At 36.2% G+C, this 25,072-nt stretch overlaps 1 protein-coding gene across 1 annotated transcript in view; it reads right to left on the reverse strand.

The window, feature by feature from the left end:
- Positions 1-5,812: 5,812 nt before the first annotated feature.
- SNX2 (sorting nexin 2) overlaps positions 5,813-25,072 on the reverse strand; it is a 35,661-nt gene continuing 16,401 nt past the window's right edge. Inside the window, exons 3-15 of the mRNA XM_059833302.1 lie at positions 23,499-23,662; positions 22,135-22,201; positions 21,882-21,925; positions 21,651-21,792; positions 18,206-18,284; positions 14,920-14,995; positions 13,539-13,652; positions 13,218-13,311; positions 11,226-11,431; positions 10,034-10,177; positions 7,278-7,358; positions 7,099-7,170; positions 5,813-6,295 (exon numbers count right to left, since the gene is read on the reverse strand). Coding sequence (XP_059689285.1) covers positions 6,245-6,295; positions 7,099-7,170; positions 7,278-7,358; positions 10,034-10,177; positions 11,226-11,431; positions 13,218-13,311; positions 13,539-13,652; positions 14,920-14,995; positions 18,206-18,284; positions 21,651-21,792; positions 21,882-21,925; positions 22,135-22,201; positions 23,499-23,662 — 1,334 coding nt within the window. The 3' untranslated portion in view covers positions 5,813-6,244. The remainder of the gene's footprint in view (positions 6,296-7,098; positions 7,171-7,277; positions 7,359-10,033; positions 10,178-11,225; positions 11,432-13,217; positions 13,312-13,538; positions 13,653-14,919; positions 14,996-18,205; positions 18,285-21,650; positions 21,793-21,881; positions 21,926-22,134; positions 22,202-23,498; positions 23,663-25,072) is intronic.

The raw sequence follows: 25,072 nt of genomic DNA on the forward strand, positions 1-25,072 counted from the left end.
CTCACCTTGTAAAGTTTTATGAATGCTGGAGAGTCTCAGAGGCTAAATGGTTAAGGCGTGCAACTTCACCATGTCTCACTGATCTTTTGAAGAGCAGCTACCATTGTAAATTCATTCGTATTGAAGGTTTGATTTTGCATAAGCAGAGTCAAGTATAAAAACATACCTCAAAAATGGACAGAAAACAAGTGATTACTTTTATCTGACCTCTGTGATTATGCTATCTCAGTGCTTCTAAGATCAGCTTTTTGAAATGTCTTCTGAAAACTGATTTACTTCCTTCTAGACTAGTAACATCAGGGGAAAAAATGATCCTCCATTTCTCCGTTTTACTGACAGCTAAATTTAATTATATTTTGCTCTAAGTAAAGACCTGTGACCTGAAGAACTCAATACAAAATAGAAGGCTTTTGACTAAAACCAAGAGGACTAAAGCAAACTAACACTAGTTCACTTTGCTAAACTAAAGCGAAGTAACAGCCATAATAAAAAATGACCTGAAATCAAAGCAAGATAGCCCTCAGGCATTTGTTTCTGCACAATGCTGCCTGCTCTTGTGCCAGTATCCTCAACGGCGGACGACCAGCAGGACGGTCTCAGCACTGCTTTGTGGTAGTGGTGACAAGAGTGAGCATGTTTCAAGTCCCTGTGTGCTCTCACTGTAGGGACCATGTCCTTGGAACACAGTGATGACTGAAGGGAGTGAATAAGGAATCCCCTTTTCCCCCGAAGCATACTCTTGATAAATACATTATAACCATTCCAAGGCAAGGCAGGCCATATAATAATAGTCTAATCAGGCTGATAAATGTGGGCACGCTGGAGAATAATTATCATGCTATAATTATTCTTAGTTTCTGGTTAAGACTCCAGTCTTCAAGCTCAGTTTCTGTTCTTCCCCTAATACAAAATGGAGGGACAATTCCAATGACATCATTTATGCTGTAATGCATTTACACTGAGAATCCAGCAGAAGAATTTCATAGGGGCACTATTTGTAGTTTGCAATCGAATAACCAATTATTTCAAAAAGCTACTTTTCTCCCGAATATCGTAGAACTTATTAACAAAGAAAAGTTTGAGACATTAATTTGGTTTCAAATTCAATACTACATAATGGAACTTTTGACTGTGCATCAGCCAAGAGGAACAAGGAAGATTACATGGTGAGCTGAATTCAAATACGTCAATATGTTTTGGAATGTTAAATACTTAATTTGCACAATATATCATCATTAGTTGGCTAATCTTTAAAATTACATCTAAAGAAAAAATAGGATTTCTCCACATGGCTGACTGGCCAAGGATTGTCTTTCTGTCTCATACACTGAGGAGCAAAAATTTAAGAAACATTAATTCATAAAACGCTATCAACGCGCATTGAAAACCATCTAGGATTCTTGTTTTTGAAAACTAATTGCACAAATGATACAATGATTCCCACAAACAACAAAGCAAGAGGAATATATTTTAAATGTCGCTTGATTTGAATGGGTGTAACGTATTAAAACCACTTTAGTAATCTTAAAAGCAAAACAGTGAAAGAGTTGAGCACTCCTGGTAACAATTACATAGGCTTCCTTCAAAATCGTCTGTTGAGCAGGCCCCAAAAGGTCTTCTAGGAACTGCAGGTGATGGTCTTCAATGCTGGTTTTTGTTACAGGTATCGGTATCTTGGGTTATAGTCTTAAGTTAACTTGATCCAGAATGTAAAATCAATGAATAAATATACTCCAATTTTAACTGTTACCTGTCATTAAGACTACAGCTTAACGTTTCATGATTAGAGAAACTATGAATCAGGTCCCATCAGTGAAGTATGCCGCACTTAATTGAATAAGAACGTGGCATTTTCACAATCAAACTTTCAGATAACCTAAAAATGTAATATATTTTTGAAAGCAAAACAACCTCCCCCCCGTTGTTGGCCAATTCTGTTTTTCTTTTTTCCAAAGCTGTCACTGTGCAATTCATCCTATGGGGGGGATTCAGCATTCACCATGCTAGAATGATTTACGGGAGAGAAAAAGGAATGAACATAGGCAAACTCTGAAAGATCAGTTTCCACTAATCCTCATAATTAAAGGACTTTCTGAATGGCTAGTTTCCAGAATAGAAGTAGGCAAAGAAATGCATATAAAAATTCTAATCAAAGTGATAAGTAACGTACACATCAAAACAAGAGGCCAGATTGAAAAAAGATAGTCCTTAATAAGATCAGAAACTCAGTCTGATGATTTTTCAGTTGCTATCAGAAAGACTGGTTTTAAGTAAACTTGCACCTCACTGTCCTCCTACACATACAGTAGCAAAATTCAACATACTTGGTAAAACTTTGCGTAAACCAGCATTTGCTTTTTAAGGGGTTCACGTCTTCCTCCTCTGAAGATTTAGCTGCATTTTTTTTGAAGTGGTGTACTGGTTTCTAAAACATCACAAAGCACTTTCATCAGCGAGTACAAACACAACCACGTGGAAAGAAGACAGGCAGAATCATAGCTCCGGAAAGGTCAGTCAGTTTTCTACATGAGTTCACAGAATCAAATGAAAACTTCAGTACTTCTAACAGCCACAATATTTGGAGCTGGTAGGTGGGTAGTTTTCTGAACAGCTTGAGTGTGTGTGCACATGGGTGGGTGGGCCAAGGGGGGAAAATCAATGCATTAGTATGATGTAAGATAACTGCAGGTTTTTATACGGTGCAGTGCTCCTCTACCCTTCTGAGACCTCCTCTAGAAGTTCCACATAGGATGTGAGGCTAAGATAAAGCATTTCCTTTCTCATGATTTGTGCTATCTTCCATCCTTGTGCTCTTATCTTGATCTCTCTAAACCACAGATACATGGTTTATCTCAAGTCTTTTCTTGCCCTTCCATTTTCATCGCATTATGTCTTTTAGTTTAGTTTTCATAGCAATATCCTGCTAGAATGATTCTGCCCAAGCTGCCCTGCATACTCTTCTGAGACCGTCTTTCTTAATGATAGAAACCAGATCCCTATGTTAGTCATTTTCTCACTGATCTGGAAAAAAAAAGTAGTGTTTTACCAGTTAAGTCAAAAGTTATTTTACTTATTAGCAAGCTCACCCACCATTCAACTACGGAAGACAAGAATTTAAAAAAAAAAAAAATCCCCTTAGCAGATAACAAGTAACATTTTGAACAACCTGAAAATTCAGCTCCTTAGATGTTTTAATACGGAACTTTTTTTCCCTCACATGGTTGTAATGGACTCATATTTTGCCAGAGATTGAAATTATTAAACAGCCTGTTCTACTCTGAAGTGGAAGGACAGAAAAAAAATTTTCCTTATTCCTTTTTGTTTTTCTTTAATACAATCATTTCACTGTACATGTAATTTTAGTGGATGTTGGCTGTTCACTTAAATGCACAGGATATACTAGCCAGCAGCTCATCTCCACCAGAATTTGAAAGAAACTGACATATTTGGGGCATGAACTCCAGAGATGCCAAAACACAAACTCCCATGAGGCCTTCAGAGGGAAATAACTTAGGAGAGGTAGAAGAAGGAATAATTGATAGGGAAGCAGAATATTCCATTTTAAAATGGAGAGTAACTAAAAAATCAGAGACTTAGTGTAGACTGAAAAGAGGTAACAATGTCTTCAATTTGAGCCATATGTCATATATTTTTAATTCAAAAAGCACCATGGACTTGATGGATACAGGGATGGGGACGATTTAAAACTGTTGTGAACATTTACAGCGTTTATTTTAACCTAACAAGTAAACTAGACTTCAGTAGCACCTTATCTCGTATGCAGCATTCCAAATGTAGTTCACCATTTTGCAAACATTCATTTTGTTCATGATAGTGATTCTTCAGTGGTACACTGGCTTGGAGTTTCAGGGAAGCAACACTTTTAATTTAGTACAAGATCCTGTAGTGAGCTCCACAGAGAAAATAGTCCAGCAACACCTCCATTCACTTGTCTTGAGAAACATCTGCTAGTACGGACGTTAATCGTACTAGGAAAGACAATAAGCAAACCGTCAACCTTCATAATGTAGGGGAAATATATGCAAAATAAATTAACACATTCTTGAAACAGCAAGAGTTTTATGCTGGCCGAATGTGTCAGCTGATCTGAGTCTTCTGTTCAAATTAACCTTGTGATGGAAAAAAAGACTACAGATTTTCTGTATTGGCAACCCTCTGTGACACTGAACTCCAGGAATGCTATTATCCTTTTCTTCTCCTACAGGCTTCTGGTTTTAAGGAAAAAAAAACCCTACAACCCTACACAACTCATTCTTGTTTTCGGTTGTCTAATATAGACAAAGTCAGACTAATCCTTGCTAGGAGACTAATGTGAAAGCTATTTCTCATTCATCACAGAGAGAAGAAAGCTGACCCATAATTCAACTGAATTCTAATCCTGATAGAAGCAAAAAAAAAAAAAAAAAAAAGGTCAAGAGCTAAGAAAGTTGGATGAAACACTTAAAGAAAAAAGATCATGGAAGTACATGGAAGTACATTTTGAGCTTTGCATGTCCTAACTGTGTCTTTAATTCTGGAAGTACCCACTTTCACTGGAACAAATTTGAAGTTTAATGTTGAGCTGTTGGCCAATTTTCATTAGCACTGAGCAAGCCAAAGTCAAGTATATCATAACATTTTAGTAGAGTGTTATACCTAGATCAATTTCTTCATCATAAACCTGTTGCATACTTGAGCTTTTTAAAAAGCAGTTACAAGCTAAGTGACTTAACAAACACTGATGCACAAGGTATTACAAGCTTAAGGTTTTACCATTTCACCATTTAAAAAGATCCTTGATAAAGGCTTGATAAACTTACTTTAAAAAAGAAACAGTTTCTGTATTAGTTTCCTTGAGAATTCCTAGAAATACTGAGTCAACAGAACTCTGTACAGAAACAATAGGAGACACCAATCTGGAAAGTTTATGCTACTTTTGTTGCATAAATCAGAGGGTGTGATCTTCCAGCTGAATTTAGGTTTCCATTCTGTTCAGAAATAGTATTGGGTGTTTCTTTACACTTGACAATACAATACAAATTCATGGGCTTATCCTGCAGTCTTATGATTAGCTGAAAGCAACAGCTTCTCTTGTATTTTATACGATTAACATTTGTCTAAAATTTGTTAGTATTAATACCTGCCATTAATATTAATACATGCCATTGACAAGTTCAGTATGTCATTAAAATGACAGGGCAGTACATCCTATGTTAATATTATGTATTTCAGAAAAACATTTAGCTGCTCTGATTTCTTACAGAAGATATAACCAGTCCCTGCAAATGTATTTTCTACTCAAGAAAATCCAAGTAGAATGCTAGTCCTTAGAACTAGCTTTCACTCAGCTCAATTACCTACTTTTCTTCCTCAACGATTACCAGAATTATTGCATAATTTTCTTCTTTTTGTATCTGGAGACCACTGAAGACAGTTGATGAAGTTTATCAGTCCAGTAGGACATCAGTATTTGACCATGCAGGTGATCTTGACCCTTCAGAAGCTTTGTAGAACACTTCGAAGAGATTTCGGTTTATGCCTGTCTGTTGCCCAAGCATTAGTCTTTTGACCCTACGAGTAATAACGCATTACCGTTTACCAAAGCAGTAATAACTTCAGGTGAAAAGAATACCTGTAACAAAGAATTAAAAACCAGAATAGTTTACTACAAATACTTACTCGTGGATGTTTAATATCATCTCCAGCATTCTTTATTAAGTGTTGTTTCTGCCTTTGATATAAAGTCAATTTGTTTTAAATGCTACTTCTAAGAACACCAGTAAATATCTACAGACACAAAAGCAGTGTTTAATGTTTCACACAGTACATCCCTTTATTATTGTAATCACAAAAACATGATTTTGTACAGGAATGTTTAAGTGAACATTAATCAATGCAATTAAATTTATTTCATAAAGATCAGGTAAACATACTACAGAACATTGTATTGTAAAGAACAAAAATATCAGCTTTCTGGCCTTGCAGTGCACGTTTCAGTGCAAGTATTAAGACACAATAGTGTTCAATTCAGCAATGTATTGCAGAACATCATGCCACAGTCCACTTCAAAGAGGGTCAGGACATGCAGCTTGTTAATAAAATGCTGTAGTATATAAAAAAAGCCACATGTTAATTCATAAAATAGATAGTGGTTTATTTGGATGATTTAAAGTGATTTCACTGTGGAATTTAGTTTTATCCAGGACAAATATCCAGAGTGTCTTGTCATTGGAATATTCTTCTTTTAGGCGATGGCTTTGGCTTCAGGTAGGAATGCCTCCCAGTATTTTATTAGCTTGAAGAGAAGGGAAAAACACTATTAAGTACTAAATGCTGGAAAAGAAGACACATATACCTTCCTCCTCTTGTGGTAAACTTGTCTCCACCGGACAAAATAAGAACATAGGTGCTTCATATTATTCATTCATATTATTACATAATGCAAGAAAAAATACAGGTAATAAATACACAGATCTGCTTGTAGCAACAGGATTGTTACCACACATCGAACACAATGCTATAGAATAGAGTTATACAGACTTTGTTTGCAAGCTCAGTTTGCTATTCTTACCTCTAAGGGTACCACTTTTTTTTAATTAAACAAAGCCAGAGGGTTATATTCCCGGAATGGACAAAGGAAAGACTCTAAACAATCTTCTGGGAACAAGGTCTACTCTGAGTCACTGGAAACTGGTTTACTGCTTTACAATATTCAGTAATATTTTACACTTTTTAAAAAGAGCAATAAGCATTCAAGTATTCAAGTCTTTTTAGTAAGTCTAAGTACATATTCATTAAAATTTACTCCAACCTACAAGTGAAAGTATTACTTCAGTTTCAGAAGAAGATGACAAGACTCTCCACTCGCCCATATCCCTAAGGGAGCTTCTCACTTGCTTCCCTGAATTAGAGCTGTGCAAGGTAGCATAGCAACAGCTGGGAAACTGCAATCAACTGTGTGGTTCTCCAATACAGCACAGGCTAGTAGTAGTTCTTTATGTTTTAGAAACTGCTATACTTAAAGCCTGTCTTTTTTAAACTAACCTAATATGGAACGTATTAAATATTAACTTGTACAAAACTTAAAATTTATCTTACCTGCTGTTGTGTTTGCACTAACGACTCTAAGTACTTGATAATAACAGTTTTAAAGTCTTTCACTCGTTCCTTCTGTTAATAAATAAATTATGGCATATTAACCTCTTCACCAATTTTACTTGGAATATCAATATTATCTAAAGTAAAACTTGCATTTACTTGGACAAAATTATACGTGCCTCAAATCTTCCCACCTCCTTGCGAATGGTTTTGGAGATCTGTTCAAAATCTTTTTCCCCTTGCTGAACTTTTGTCTCCCACTGGCAAAGGAAAGACATGCAGAGATAAAATTTTGTGTTGTCCATTCAGTCTATCAGTAGCCAAACTTTTTTTAGTATATTAGTGATAGTCACTCAAGAGCTGAAAAGGACCTATTTGGTTTTTTGGCATACTTAAGGGAAAGTCTTACAATAACAATTTCAAAGTAACAATTTGTATAATAGGATGGCATCAGATCAGTGAAGACAATGGTATCTCTAAGGTAATGCTATCTGTAGATGAAATGTAAAAATATCTTCATGTTGCTATTAAGGAACACTTGATAACATTTTTTAAAAATTCTTTAGAAAAGAAAAAGGGTCTCAAGTTTTACCTGCTATTCCATTTACAAACACTGCTGTAAAAGGAATCTAAACCTGTAAGCTTTCTGCAACTACCTGTCCAATCAAGCGTGGAAGGGTCTCAAAACTTAGTTCCCTGTACTTTCCTAATCCCAGAAGAGGTGATTAAATCTTCATCTCCGCCTATGGCCAAGTATGTATCATATTTCTGTTGCAGATCACAAGCTATTGAGGACATGTTTATTGGCTTTCCAGTCAGAACGCACGTTGCTCAGGCAAGCCAAAGCACGTGCTTTCTTGTTCAATGGGAAATGTTTTCATAGAAAGCAGGAGTAGAAAAGTTATTGCAGGTAAGAAGAGCACAAAACGAAAATTCAGAGGAAGTGATGTTGCCTGTGGGGTTTTGCCATACTGGGAGTGTGGAATTCATGTAACAATACATGACACTAGGTTATGTTTCTCCTTAGTTTAAGGGAAAAGACATCCAGCTATACAGTAAGAGAACATCATCATCTACATTATCTTATAACTGCTTTTACACCCTATTATATTGTTGAATTTAAGCTAGCTGTCTAAATATACTGTGGAAAAAAAGCTATCAGCCTCACACTTCAGAGGCATGCAGGCTAACAGATACTTAAAATGCAACTGTATCTGTTCATCTCAACATATTAACTGAGTCATGGGAGCCAATATATTCAGTAACACTTAATCTTCCTCAGAAAAGGGCAGTAGGGAAGCAACATACTTCAATATAGCATATTCCTGTTAGCAATCCAATGGTGCTATTTATTCACAAAAGCATTTTGTGGTGCATAGTCAAGTTACTACTGTGATATGACATGAATATCATCTATGTTCCAATAAATAGCTATGTATTTATATTTTTAGTTTATGTTTATTCAGAGTCCCCTTATTGCCTTTTCAGATATACATTATGAAGCTATGCAATAAGTCATAACTGGATGTCCTTCACAGAAGAACAACCTGAAGAGTTATCTAATAACTGAAACAATACAAAACTCAGCCAAGGAAAAGCTAGATTAAGACTGCCTGTGCTTTCCTACCACAGCAACTAGAGGTGCCTGAGACTTCAGTGAAAGCCTCTACAGGCCAAATGGATCCAACATCCCAGTTTCATCACGCCCAAATGCCAGGTCCTGTGCGAATTATCACTGGCTAATAGTCTGCCATCTTAACAGTTTTTGACAAGGAGAAACTTCTTATTCAGTAAGGTATTTCTAAGACTGTTCTTTGGCCTTTTATCTGCAAAAAGCAACTGAGTCAGGGATGAATCTCAAGCTGTGTAGGCTTCCACTTTGCCATTTCTCTGCCAGAAGGACTACTATTACAGAATTTCAACAGCAGCAATAACTTTCGATCAGCACGTTCAAATTGTGGGTTTACTAACAACCTTCTCTAGTCATCCAATAAACTAGGAAAAAGAAATCTTTCTGAACAACATAATTAATTCTTTTACTATTGGGACTGAGAAGGGATCACTGAGTATTTCCTACTACTTCCAATACTCAGGAAGTACTTTTGACAAGGAGTTCCGGCTCACTTGTATTATGGATGGATGGATGACATCAAGAGAGGCAACCAGCAAGAATGTGGTCACACAAGAACGACACTAAGTTTTCCCAGTAACCAAAGGCCTTTTTTAAGAAAAAGAAAGCCAAGTTAATGACTAACTTCAACACCATATGGAAAAAATATTGAAGGACAGAAAGAACAAAGCAGCATGTGGTTAGCGACCAAGGAGGAAGCCAAACAAAGTAACTGTGTAAGACAGCTTGAAATCTGCAATGATGTTCTCCCATTATTTAATGGGAGAATACTGGTGCGTAATTAGAAGGCATTAATGTTAAATAATTAAGTTGTCCTACCTCTTCAATTTCCTTAGTGAAGCATGATAGAAAAAGTGTATAAATTATGACACTTCAACATGTTAGATTTATTTTTACTGAAATTACACCATATATACATACATATATATATATGGGTAGATATGCTGCATAATTAAGCAAAACATGGGAACATTTCTCCATTAGTCATCTTAGCTGGATTTTAGCTTTAGCAGCCAAGCGATCTGTTAACAGTTAAAGGCATTATTTAACTTGTCCATGTTCCCCTCCTCCCCTCTCCCAGACTCTGCAGAGACAGTATTAACTGCCTTACAGATCTTACAATGAGTAACAATTGGGCACATTTAATATTTTAAATAAATTCCTTTTAACAATTTCAATAAATATGGAAAACAGCAAATGAGTAAGTGATTTCTAAATAAAAATGGTATAAAGTAGCGCATTAATGCAAAATGAATGAGTTAATGCAGAAAGCCTGACCTCAAAAATAATGTTTGATAACATTACCTCTTTTATCTCATCTTTAGCTTGCTGCAATTTATCAGGTTTGTTTGCAAGTTGGAGCTTTGCTTCAGCTTCACGTTTTTTTTGTAAAGTGACCTGAGCATCCTGCCACTTCTGCCAGCATTTCATTCGATGATCAAACACACCCTGTAAGGACAGACAAATTTATTAAACAAGTGGAATTGTTAGAGCTATCTAAATTCCTAGCAGGAAAAGGTAATTCTGGATAAAACTGGAACAAGTATACTCAGAGAAACCTCACTGTGTCTACCACATGTCTTCTTGCATTTCATTTGACAGAATGCTTGCACGGCTCAATACCTTCCACAAATAACAGGGTAGTCAGGAAGCCTTTTCAGAGCAGACACCTTAGTGCCCCAAACAATTTTATGTTCCTCATTTCAACAAAATACTACCAAAACAACCACTACAAAGCACTCTGTTATGTAAATAGTTCTCTAAATGCAGATTTTAGCAAACTTTTCATGCATATGGATTACATACATATTCAGCAATACATTTTTGTTAGCAATGAACTAAGGTAGAAGAATTAAGAGTATACGTATTAAAAAAAAGAAAAAGAACATAAAAAGAAAAATATATACTCCCAACAACCCGGTAAGTTCAAAGATATTTCTGGATAAAATTCGTAGACACCCCTTCCCATGTCGAAACCTAATTATGCTGAGCAGCATGACTTACACCAAAATTGAGTATTTTCTTTAAGAGCTGTAGATCCACAAATTGTATTTGTTTCTTATTTACAGAAATTATTGGCTATCTACCAAATATGGTCAAATCATGTTTTCGAAAATTTATGAGCATGCTGTAAAAATAAGTGACCTGAGAGAAGCAAGTACAGTATGCATAGACACAGTAGTGCATGGTGTCCCCAAATACCACGCACAATTAGTACTGCTCAAAGTAGATGATGGTCACCATTTACATTTTGTCTGGATCTTATTAATCCATTCCTATTTTTGAACACAGCCATTTTTATCATTGGAATAACTGATCATGGATGCATTCATTTTACTCAGCTAGAACTTCAGGCAAAAACTTAGTCTTAACTAAGTTAAATGTTAAGCTAAGTGTTACGACATGTACAAATGCACACATTCATTTACCCTAAATCTACAAGTTGAGGAATGTGACTTAAAACACAAAAATCAGTATTTTTCCTAGTAGTACTCACTTTTACTGCAGCAATGAGACGAATGTAATCACCAAGCAGTTCTGAGAACACATAGAAATCAGCAAAAGCTTGTTCTTGATGCAATTGATCTATCTTCTCCTCAACCTCTGCAAGCTGAGACAAAGCTCTAGATAGAGCAGTGTGGTCCTCAGAGTTACCTAACATGGCAGCACTTTTAGCAAAGGCAGCTGTGTTGGCTGAAAGCTCTGAAATACAGGACTAATGTTCAGTACAGTGTAGTTAATTTGTTATATTACTCTGCAGCATAGATCAGTGGAGTAGAGACCTCTGCCCTATTTCAATCCCAACTTCACCAACTTAGAAATATAAGCTGTATTTCCTAAAGCTCATGATAAAAATATACAAGCAGATCACAATGAAACCACATTTAGGAGAACTCCTGCACAAAAAACCTCTCCATCAGTAAATGTTTTGCTGAGTGTGTTAATGTCATGCCTACTCTATCTAGCAGAAGACGTGGAAAAAACTGTCACTTCGGTACTATCCAACTGCCTAGTTCAGAGAAAATGCAAGCCCACAAAACAAAGCCAGGTCACCTACAAAGCAAATTCAGAAAAATTTTAACAGATCTATAGCATAGTTGTTCCATGCAGTTCAGAGTGGGAAAAACCCAACTATTTCACAAAACCACTACACTCATGAGTGGAATTTATTTCTGTTGGATGGTTTTATTGGCTAAAGTACCTTTAACTGTGTGTACTGTAATGTATTGCCACATTTTGATATGCCTTAAAAGAAAAAATACCCAACATACCAGCATGGCTGGCATCTAGGAAGGTAAAGTTTTGAGCTTATTTATTAACAAATACTAGGGCAATTGCCTCATCAAATCCCATGTTAGTCACCCTGTACAAAGTTAAATCCTATGAAGGACCTTTGAACAAATGTTTAATCCAAATTACTTCAGGATTAAAAGTGCAGATTTGTTTGCAACTGAGCTGTTTCTGCAGAATCATCAGAACACCAGGAATGTTTGTAGAAGCAAAATGTCTTCAGATATTTAAACCCCTTACAATTTAAACACAACTCTTTAAAAAAAATAAACACTTCTTCAAATCTATGAGCAGATGTCAAATCAACAGTAAACGAACGCTTTGATTTTCTGTTACTTCTTAAAATACTCTTTAGTCCTGAGGACATCTGGCCAAAGAATTTTTTACTACAGAGAGTAATTCCTGCTAAAGTTACGACAAAGCAACTTATGACATTTTCACATACTTTTGAAAGTGTAGAGCTGAAAGGTGACCCCATATTTTAACATAATACAGTACTGTCAGAAGGCACATTTATGGTCTTCCTTGAACTACAAATCAAAGTTTTGGTGTTTTGGTTTTTCTAAAATCATCTGATGGAAAGCATTCCTTGACAAAACAGCAGCACAGGTGATTAAAATACAAACTGACAGGGTTTGCTTCTCTCTAAAATAAGCAAACCAAAAGCTGATATTCTGAGGCTACTTATCTTTCCAGAAAAGTTTACTGTAATAGTAGCTTGATGGTGGATCATTACGTGGACCAAGTTAAGAATAGTAAATCCCTGTTTAAGAGCTTAAACTCAGTTAACAGAGCAATATTAAACCAAAAGATGTTTAAATGGATTTATGCAGCCACTTTTTGTTCAGAAGGAAATGACACTTGCCATGAGACCTAAAGATACATTTATGGATATCTACTGTAGTAGAATCACTTGCTAGGTTTGGTATTGAATCTCTGCAAGAAAAAAAAATTATGCTAAATCAATATAGTAACTTCAGGAATGACAGATATTCTGGGTAAAATTAAGATTAAAACCAGGTATATGAAAATGTTAGAGCAGTTTAAACTAAAAGGTACAATTATATTTTTGCATTAAGATATACTGTATAACTCTATTAATTAGTTAAGAGCTCTAACAGACTAAGCTCTTGTTTCATCACCATTTCCTACAGTTCTAAGTGCTTCAGTTTATGCAGCCACATAAAAGTAAAGTTACCTTTTCTGTGGCAGACTAATGCTTCAACACTGGCATGAAGTTTCCTAAGTTGCTGATCCAGATTCTCAAATTGCTGCTGTTTTTCTTCAAACCACTGACAAAAGATGAAAGAGTCGAGCATTACAAAGTAGATTACCAACAACATTTCTGGTTTTAAAGAAGCAAATTATCCACATACTGCCAGGGTGGTCAACTGATACAGCTAAGAATTCAAGCCAATAAGCAAATTAATAACTCATTTTCTACTTCTACAGCTTTAAAATGCAATTGTTGAGGCTCATTAATTTGTCTCATTATTCAAGCTGAAAAATCAGCTCTTACTGCATCCGATTCATTCATCTTGATTGTCATTTTGTTGACAGCGTCGGCAGCCTTGTTCACCATCCTCAATATTCCTGCTCCACTCAAAGCCTGGGTGTTAACCGCTCTCGGCAGCTGGAATTGAATGACAAATAAGGGCAAACAGACTGGTTAAAAGGATGGAGGTTTAAGTGGGCACTAGGGGGAAAGAAAAGGATATAGTGTTTTCTTTACTCCTATGTGTTTCAATATAGTGGAATCTAATTTCTCAGATTTACTACTTCTACATTCTCAAGAGGAAAACTTAAAAATATAGACTATTTACTTTTCTTCTACATCTTTACATTTAAATGGAACAAACAACCCACTTGTCCAAAGTTGTTATGAACCAGCCAAAGGTCCTAACTAGCCACCTGTACACTATAGAGAACAAACTGCCACCACAGGAACAGAAAAGCTTAGATTTACAACAAATTAGACAAAAGAAATTTTGTAGAACATTTAATTGTAATGCAAGACTTGCACTGTGTGCTGATTATAAAAGGTTGATGTCTTTTTGCTTTTCAGTAGTTCAAAGCCTACCTCATGCATATCAAGAGAACTGTGTATTTGCTTAGGTACTTAGAAATCCTCAGGGTGTAAGTTAACAACCTTTAAATTTAATTCATATTATTCAGGCTAGTCTCAATATGCCATACAAGGTGGCCCCTATGTCAGGCCATTACCCTTCATCTGATGTTTTTTTGTCTGTCAGCAGCATTGACAAATCCACTGTAAGTTATCTATCAATGATGCTTTTGTCAGTTAGTGAGGTCTCTGTGACTTATTAATATAACTAAGATATTGACACTGGCCAAAAGACAGTTCAGTATTACAGTGAATCCACTATGCACATTTATAAAGAGATATTATTTATCTTTAACAACATATTTAATATTGTGAAAGATGCCAGATTAATAGCATGGGTGACTGAAGTCCTCTATTCACAAAACATCTAGCCTGGCCAGCAGCACTGCTAGCGTTTTCACATTATCCTACCAATACACCTCAAGTTGGTCTCCTAGAGGCAAGAGAGCTGCTTTCACACCAGTTTAATTCTTGATCTTACTTAACAATCAGTAACATCAATTATGAACTTTCACCATGTATGACAAGCTTCACGCAGAATGGGACAGACCAACTCCCTTGAGAAGTCACTGAACAGCAAATAGCTTTTGGTCACTTCCACAGGCAGAGGCACACCATTACCTAAAGTAGCCTCTGCATTCTGTCCCATGAAGGGTACAGTCCAATTTGATTTCATATGAATTCACGGGATCAGGTCTCAATACAAAGAGAATATATTGCTTTGAAGACTACCATCTCTAGAAACAAATAGGAGAACTTAAAAGAACTTAAATACCTCGGAACTTTCCAAGAACTGTCTTAAATCTGGATCCTGTAACAAGGTTGGGTGTTTTACTGTTCGTTGAAGATACCTATGATTTTAAAAATTAAAATATTAGATAACAAAACATATTTAATGTGCCTGACAGCATTGGAAAGCGTCCTTCATCTAAAGAACGGGTGCAATGCAGCAGACAACCTCCCTCATTATCTAATGGGGCTTGAACACTTAGAAAGTCACCTCTAAAGGGTCACATGATAGTTCCATGCCCCTTCAATCCTTTGCCTCTCTGCTGACTCTTCAAATCATATTTATGCATTCTATCACCTGCCTCCAACAAACACTTAGGCTAAGTCCTACCCAGAGTTACAAGCTAGGACCACTATGCTGTTGAACCATTCACCGAAGCCTTACTCCAGTAAGGCTGCCACAAAACCTGGAACTTCTGACTCAAAGTAATGCAGCCCCATGCACTCCATACCACAACGTAACACACCAAAGGTGCAGACAGTGGTTTTTAACATAGTTTGTTTACAACAGAAACATCTTAAGGTGGGACCTGCCATAACTGTATGATGCACAGTGGTAAAGTACTATCCTTCATATTTTCTACAGCTGAGTGAAGTCCTCCTCCTCTATTAACAGCCAATTTATGTCAGAAAAAAAATAGATGAGCTTGTTTAAACATTCTTATACAGTGCAGTGGACAGGCTTTTTGTTACAGATAATTCTGGCTGGCTGACTTTAGAACTAAAGGAAATCTTGGAGAAGTGAGCTGATTATGTTCTAGGTCTGAACTATTTATTTGCTGGCTAGACTAAAGCCTTCAACCCATATTAGTTCTAAAGGACTCATCCACACCCAAAAAATAAAATAAAAAATAAATCAGTGCAACTCCTTCCCTTTGCATTTTTTTAAGTTTTTGCCTAGATCTAAAAACTGCTGATTGAACAAATATGGGCTGAAGAAAGAAATTGCAAGAGTATTCTTCCTCTAAAAACTGTCGCAAGTTTGTTTTCTGCTAAAGACTGCTGCAAGTTTTTCATAACTGATTTTAACATTACGTATTAATGGAAAGTGTCTGATGCTAACATGAATGCTTGATGGAAATCTACTACCTCAAAACATCACAGGAATATAAGAAAGTATATGTTATTGCCAATTAAGATGTAGTGACAGAATACTGTCAACAGCAAGCTTTAGTTTTGCTCAAGCCTCAGTACAGGAACAGCCCCATCACATTCATAAATTGCTTAGAAACTGTCCTAGAAAGTGATGTGGGCTAGGACTTTTAACTGAAAGTCTGAGTATATTGATACTGTAAATGTCATGTATGTTTTCCATCCTCCATTAGGAATGGCCATCAGATCCTTATTTTTCTTCCTAAAGAAGGTAAGGGTTGCAGTGAAACTATTTGATACATTAGATTGCTCAACTTTTCCTTGCTTGTTCTAGTCTCTGCAGCAAGTACAAGTTAAAGTTAATGTGACAAGCAGCCAAAGAGTTTTTTTCTTTAGAAATCTGCTGCTAGAGAATAGCCTTTACTCCGAGAAAGACTTCTAACACTTTCACTGGGAGACATCTGGCAACATGCTTGAAGACATCTGGCAGGCAGACTTGTAGTATGTAAGTTTACGATTTTAGGGCATTAATTTTAGTGAACTCAACTAACAAGGTAGACTGCTTTCCTGCCCACTTTCCCCATAGTTCTAAGTTCACAAAAGAGCAAATTGAAGCAAATTTCTTTGGTCGGACTTTCGGGGAAACATTAATACATTTTCCTCAGGTTTAGGAAAGAGCAACAGAACCACTGCCTAAAAATATCATTTGAACACCTTGGTAGGTAGGGAACTTTTTGATTCTGAAAGGAAAAGACAGCTAAAGTTGGCATGATGGAAAAGTTGCTCCTTGCCAGATAAGATATTCATAGCCTTTCTGAAAAAAACAAATGGAATATACCCTGAAGCCTTCCCAACATTGTCAAAAGTCCCAAGGAGTCCACTCCCCAGAATGGGAGGAGTACTCAACATCCACTAGAAGTTGTACACTAGTGTAACTCCTTTAACAAATAAATGAAAAAGCAGCACGCACACAAGCTTGTGAATTAGAACTTTTTCTAATCCTGCTTCTGTTGTTCAAGTAAACAACCAAGAGGGAAACTAGTCATCTCTATTACAGACAGAGACCTAAAGTTGTGTGGAAGTATCTGTTCAGTTATCTAAGCCCAATTACTCTAATCCCAGCTGTTATTACACGTCTTCATATCTCACAACACCACTCCTTTAGCATTAGACTTGTTGTATAACCAGAACATGTTTCACAGTTCCGCTCCAAGTGGCAGAACAACTTCAGTAACTTCTGGGTGCAATTTTAAGTAGCAAATGTTAAGGTATATGCCAATTTTCAGCAACAGATGACTAAGACAGAACAACTACCAGTATTCTGAGGTTCAGTATCATTTCAGATGTTCTTCTGTTACTTAGGAAATGGCAAGATACCAGCAACAGGATCCTGAAGAGATATTTTTTAAGATTGGCTCTGGAACTCCAGAAATTCAAGAGCTTCATACATTATTTGTTAGATGGGTCTTTCAACATACAATCTAAAAACTTTGTTTTTTCTTAATTTTCTAGTTTAACTGAAACTGTTATATGGTGTATTGTTCTTATACGATGCCACTGCATCACAGCAATGGGCATATTAGAAAATACCAAAATTAAGGCAGTATACTTGTTACTTTCTAAAGGCTTTACTAGCCATGTCAACAGGGGAAAATGATGCAGTATATCACTGACAGTACCCTTCCATGGCAAAGATACCTGAACAGCATTAGTTGTGCTGGGTGACAGAGATCCAAAATTCAGCTAGTCACATCAATGTACTGTAAGTCCTCAGAAGGCCATTTTACTTTCAGGTGACTGAAGGAAGGTCTCTTTCACCCATCTCCCTGCCCAACAGCTGATTTTCTATGGAACAGATATACCGCTGAAGTGCCTTAATTCCCCAAACCCAAAATGCCTAAATAAGCTGATAAAGAAAGTTTTATTTACTGGATCTCTGCAATCTCAGTTTTAAGCACCAACCAGTTTGAAAACAGTTAGCTACAATTCTCTCTATGAATAAGGCTACACTTCCCATTATTAATGGGAATTATTCCATTTCTACGCAAAAATTTGGCAGCTGCTTACAGCCTCCAGAATCCATCTAAATACAGATGGCCCAGACCCCAATTACAGAGCCCACGTAGAATATTACAAGTCATTCTGAGGCTAAACAAGTTTTAGTTAGATATATACATTACCTTTCTAGAGCTGCTCTTCTTTTCTCTACAAATTCAGTAGATGAAGAATCTTCCTTGCCTACTTTAACCTTGGTCATGCCTTTGAAGAAAATAGCATCATATTGGTTTTATTTTATCATAAATAAATCATTAACACAACTGATGTGATTAGAAGATAAAGCTCACCTAAATTTACATATTTAAGTCAAATTACAATGAAAAAACTACACGGGAACAGAAGAAACATCAACACTGCATGCTGCATGGTTTTGTGGAAGGAAGCAGCTCTGTGAAATATGCATGTCCTGTAATACATTAATTGTGACTGAAAGTTATACAAGACTACTTTAATTTGCATTTATGAAGACAATGTAAATGAAGATCAGATTCTTACTGGTCACTCATGTTCAGAAGAAGAAAACAGTTACCCAAATAAAGCAGAATAGGAAAATAAATCTCAGGTTATAAGCCTATTAATTGGTAAACTTATTACCAATATTTTCATTCTATTATTTTTTTAAGTTGTAAAACAAAGAGGTTTTTTAGTCAACTAAGGCAAACTAACCAGCTCTGAAAATTCTGAAGCATATGAACAACTAACAAACTGAATGGAAAATAAAATTAGCAGAATAGAATGTATGCAGCTTTACATTGTTTCCTCTGCCCAAGTCAAGAGTGGCCAAAAAACTATGACGGGGAGCCAGAGTTATTGATGTAATGTGGTACGGGAAATACATTCAACCTCAGCAACAAAAGAACTCTAAAACTGTCAGACTGAAGTCAATATTTTTCATGCTAACGACCCAAACTCAGAGAGTTTAGGAACCTGAGTCCTTTCAAAACCACCATGAAACACTGAACATTCATAATTATTCTTATTTCCTAAAACACAGAAGAGGTATGTTATGATACAGTCCAAACATCTTATTTCTACCTGTAGTGTATTCCTGCTCTGTCAGTTCTGTGCTTCTCCAGCTAAAAGTTCTAAGTCTGAGATTCTGAATATGTACTCTGTGACCTGCCAGGTCAACAGTTCCCAAAGTTGTTCCTCACCCGATCTCCCTTCTGGCTTTAGAAGTTTCAGACAGTAACCCATGGAGGGGACAAACAGCATCCTTACAGGAACAAGGAGGGACCCTTAACCTCTCAGTGAAGCCTTAGTTTTTCCCTTCTCTGTAACATGATGAAAATAAATCCGATCGGCATTTTTTTCAAAGGTATGCTACACAGTGTAGCATAACTGTAAATCCATGAATTTATCTGTAAAATCAAATATGTCTTTAAATACAAGGATTAAAGTATTCAAACAAAGGTGAGGTAATTCACACGCCTCACCTTTTTGCATTAGAGTATTACTATTCATTAATATTTCACTGCAGAAAGCATGAAATGCTGCAGTTTAGTACAAAAGATCCTTCAAGTTTGATAGCAACAGAAGTTTGTGGGGAAAAACCTGAATATTTAATCAAATGACCAATATGAGGAATTCCTAACCTGTGATATTGACAGTTATTTCTAGATATCATGTCAGGTTTCTTTCTCTGCTAATATAAGCCTATTTAAATGCAAGTGTAAAGGCAGTTTCTGTAGCCCCAGCACTCTAATCCTTCACAGGAAAGGATCCATGACTTAATAGATTATTTTCTTAAGAACAGAAAATGTGATTTTCCAACGCACATATGCAAGTAGTGAGGCAGTTTGGATAAGTGTCCAACTCTAGCTCACCACTGACTCAGTTTTATCCTGTTGTTCCACAGTCAGTAATTGACCACTTTGGGGCTAAGGTCTGAAATGCCAGACCCTCCCACCTGTCACAAAAATAAAGCTGGAGCTTAAAACTCCAGGTGTTATCAACAATGTAACAGAATGAACAGACTAAGGACTTTTGTACAATACACACTGCGTAACACGGAAGGTATGATATTTCGTATTGAGACTTTAAAAATAAACACATGATATAAACACAGAATGTCATCTTACTTTCAGCTGTTTTGCCAGCTCTCTGCTTTAAGATGACTCATTTTAAATCAGCCTAGAATCCCTTCTTTTCTCCAGAATTAGAAACATATGAACTACATATTTTTGGCTAGAATTAAATACCACTTGTGCACTGAAGTTCAAGTTTAAAACAGGAGTTTCATGCTCTTGGAAAATGTCCTACAGAGTCTGTGAGTTTTCCCAAGTTATCTATAGCTTAATGAAGTCTCTATACAAGGATCTGAAGTGACATTCAGTGCTTGCTTACACTGCAGTAAAGTCCCACCATTTTACACACTTCCAAGTGTATCAATATTTATGCAGGTTTTGTTCAAGTGGTACCTCAAATCCAGTCTAAGCTTTGTCTTACAGATGAAGCTGACTGTGATGCAAGTACTATAGTTCCATGTAATTGTACACTGTCATAAATGCCTTAAACGTTGTATCATCCAAAGAACATGACTAGAAGCCTCATTCCACCTTTATTAGCCCTGTTACCATTTGTAAGTAAACTTCTTTTTGTAACGTGAAAAATTGGTTATTACAGAATCATATGTTACTTTCAAGAACTACCGAAAACTCAGATCAAATTTTTAATCTTACAGACTGAAAAATGCAGTGGTTTTCCACAGAATTAAAAGCATGATTTTCCCAAGCTTTCTGCTGCCTACATCTACTCAGTTTGCCTATTCCTACTTATCTGAAGAGCTGCTGCTCTGATTAGCTTTACAGACTAAACTACAGAAAAAAAGTCCTGCCATTCCCTATATATCAAACAGCATTCTAGAGTTCAATCACTTATTTATATGGGTAAGCCAAAAGACTTCAACAGGTTTTACTGTTTTAAATGTTTAGTTATTTTGAAAGAACCTCGAGTACCTAGAGCTCATAAAACTGAAGTTGCTTCAATGCATCAGGCATGCTTCTTAGTTCATGGAGAAAAAATCTGATCCTTCAAGGCATTTGCGAAGACCAGCATCACTCAAAAGCGTTTTCTGAATTAGAACTTTGAAGAATTAAATAGAGGCTTTAGCGTTCACCATGACCAAAAGAAACAGACTGAAATATTAGAGAGGTGGAGTACGTATGAAGCTCTGTATACTGCAGAGAACTGATAACAGCACAAGTTAAAAATAAACTTTCATTTAACATCTTTGTTTTGATAGACTAATCAGCTCTTGAAGGGCAACAGTGAAGAAAGAATGATAGATAAGAAACAGAAGGCCATGTATTAAGACAAACGTCCTTCTTATTATTAACGCTGGTCTGAGTTAGGAAGAGGCCAGTACGTATCTTTCCAATTTAACCTTAACTTTTTAAAAATACAGAACAGGAAGAATATTTAATAGTTTGGACCCCATGAAGCAGTAAGTAATATTTGTGCAGAAAATAATTTATTTTACAAGCACAACAGGTATTAAAACACTTAATTTGCATTACAGTGCTTAAATGACATGCTTAAATTCAATCTTACAGAAGCTACACTTACCTACAATACTTTTTTCTGGAGCCGGAGGCACAATGTAACCAATATGCATGTACTTTGTTGCTAATTTGCTGTGCAAGCCAAGAAAATCACTGAATCTTCTTTTAACAGAGAATTCATTTTTGTTGAACATGGAAAGCGAAGTCTTAAAAAAAAAAAAATCGTTATGTACTACTGATCCATCTACTCAGCTATGATACAAGGTTATCTGCAAATATTTGTTGCACTAGTTACCTTTGTTGTTACTCTGTATGCCATATAAGCATTCATGCCATCTCCTGTAAGAAAATTAAGATACTTATCCTAGGGCAAATTATTTTAATCCCTCTGCACACTTTTTGTTCCAAAATATACATTAAATAGCTTTCCATTTATATCCTAAAAACTGCCAAAAGACGGTTGAATAAAAAATCATGCTAAAACCTCAGAATAGTCTTCAAGGGATAAGACAGTCTACCATATTACTTACTAGGCTCAAGGAACTTACCAACTTTCTCTGGGTCTGATACATTGATTTCGATATCAAACAAATCTCCATTTGCTTCCTCTTCAATCTAAGAAAAAGATATGCCATATTTAATACGGTAATGTGCATTCATATTATGTATGGTTACAAGGATAAGGGTATAGAGGAAGGAGGAGGAAAAGTCAATATGTTTGTGTAATTAAAAAACCCTTCCAGACACACCATCCACTGTGAAGTCAATATAATTTCTAATGTTGATTGTCACCGCAACAAAGTTCATGTGGTGGACTTGGCAGTGTTAGGTTTGCAGTTGGACTCGATGATCTTAAAGGTCTTTTCCAACCTAAATGATTCTATGATTTTAGTTTTAAGCCTTCCTGCAAAAGCTTTTAGCATGGCAGCCTTTTCTCAGGACTTGTTGGCCTCAAGATTTTTTGTAAATATTTATCTTAGGAGTATGTTCATTGTATCTCCTCCAACGCCAGCAGATCCTATGGTTCAAAAACCACTCTCATTTGTGATGTTTCTATATGCCTCTAATCAAAGGACAGATATTCCTTTTTATTACCGGTATCTGTAGCAGAAGAGCTTGGGAAGGGAAAAGTAACAGATAGAGAATTTTCTGATACTTGCCTGAGCTCTAATCATGCAGAATTTTGTAATGTTTCATGTAATATATCTAATTTTGATAGAAACAGAGATCTTAAGAAACGCCATGGCAGAAGGGACAGTGTACCAGAGCTGAAGGGGGAAAAAATCAGAATAAAATGCCATCTTGTGGTATCTGGGGAAGCAGCCATCATCAAGTCACAGGCAAGTCTTGTTCACAAACTCATTTAGCAGAGGCATTATCTAGTAAAAGAACATTCCAGAACGAAAGGCATTCGGCAATGCCCAGGCTTTGAATGGAACACCAAATGTAAATAGCAATGGTAAAACTACCATTAGCCTCAGCTCTTTGTTAGCATGCAGGATAATGCTAATAACTGCTTCCTCCATTTCCCCATTAACAACAGCTTCAGAAATCCAAGTCAAAAACCGTAACATGCTAGTAAAAGTTATTATACATCATTAACATTTCTCATGTATCAAGCTCATGGCTTGCTCCTACATACACATTTGCAACACCTGTTCTGAAGGAATGGAGCATCTTACTCCTCACACTACAGATCTCCAATATAATCACCTAAGTAATGAATTGTTATGGTATTTTCATGAGTCAAATTCATAGTAAGCTTTATATGCAAAATAAACAGAATAGTTTTCTTTTACGTACTTCCCCTTAGCAAAGGATGATCCCAGGAGTCAACATTTAGGAACTGTCATTTTAAAAGACAAAAAAAACCAAGCAAGACATTTCTGTAATTTAGAAGTTCACTGCATACCTCTTCTCTGGATCTATCAAAAATCACAGGGGCTGTTATGCTTTTCGATTCCATTCTGGGAGCTACTAATGTAGTAGGTGTTACAGGAGTGATTGCAGGAGTAGGTTCTGGTGAAAGTATTGGATCCCTCTCTGGACTGTCCAGTGAAACTTCTTCTGTTGCTTCTAGATAAACATTTTCGGTTAGCAAAGACATTTTTGTGTAACAGAGACGGGTGTGGATCACAAAGATAACCCACACTGAAAAACAACAATATGTAAGTTTAATAATATCATCTGTAAACAGCATCCATTTGTGCTGGATAATTTCTTTCAATACATAGCTAAAACTAGATGTGACATCTGAGCTTCTAGTGCATAATGAGTTAAAGTAAGATTAATTTGCAATATTTTTTTTTTAATATACTGTTAGGTAAAGAGTCTTTTAAAGTAGTTACAAGCGATAAGTCATTTATTTCTGCATGAACAACAGCTAATTTAGTCATACAGGCTGATAACTGAGCAAACCAAGCCATGTGTTAAATGAAGTTACACAACCATAATACACCTCTGCCCCTGCCAGAAGCCCACAACCTGTAAAATAGAAATATTAGCAGGTGAGACATTCTGACTAGTAAGACTAACTACCTTTAGTGTCTATCTATCTTCAGTCTCTTTGGGGCTTAAAACAGTTTGCTAGAAACTGAATACTTTCTTCAGACTGTAGACAGTTCGTCGGTCTTTAAAGAGGATGTAAATCCCTGCTCTACAAATCCTGCATGCTTTCCTCCACTAACTGGTTTTGACCACTGGCAAACTACATGCTTCCTGGGTATAGAGAAGTTCCTGTTACAGTTTAAATAACTAATGCTGTGGTTCTCACTAAATGTGCATTTTCAAGAATTCTAGTTCCTTAAGAGATAATATTGACCACAGAACAGTCATTTGGTACCAAAATTGACTTCCCAACTGATCTCTGGTACAAACTAGACTTCCTGTGGCAAGTGCTTTACCAAGCAGGTAAAAAGGCACTAAAACATATCCACTCAGAGTTATACAAAGTTACCAAAAAGGTTTACTATGCAATTTGGAAAAGAGCTGTGCTTGCAACTTGTGTCTATATGAACCACTCAATTTTCAGAAGAAAATAAGCCACCTTTCTTCCAAACTTTTTAAAGCCTGTTGCATATAATGAATATAACTAGTCCTTACTCAACAGTTAAGAAAAGAGGAGTTTTAATGACCAGATCTACTTTAAAATTTGTGAAATAGTTATACTGCATGTAAAAGAAAGTCTCTTTTTTGTCCCACGTAGGACTGTTTGCTTCTCCAGAATAGCCTGTAATCTACTAGCAATGTAAAACTAGAACTGGAAATAGCATCCAATGCATTTATTAATGCAAACAGTAATATTATTATCTTTCCTAATCAATGTATCAAAACCACTCAGTTTTATCCCTGCTGCTCCTTAGAGATATTCTGTTAAGTCAATTCTGCTTCCCATTCTTCTGTAACACTTTCTTTTCCCTATTTCAGGGATGACAATCACGGTGTGCCTAAATTTTGCTTGATACTGAACCTCAAAATAAATTGGAA

Source organism: Gavia stellata, chromosome Z (assembly GCF_030936135.1).
Source record: "Gavia stellata isolate bGavSte3 chromosome Z, bGavSte3.hap2, whole genome shotgun sequence".
Taxonomy (NCBI): Eukaryota; Metazoa; Chordata; class Aves; order Gaviiformes; family Gaviidae; genus Gavia; species Gavia stellata.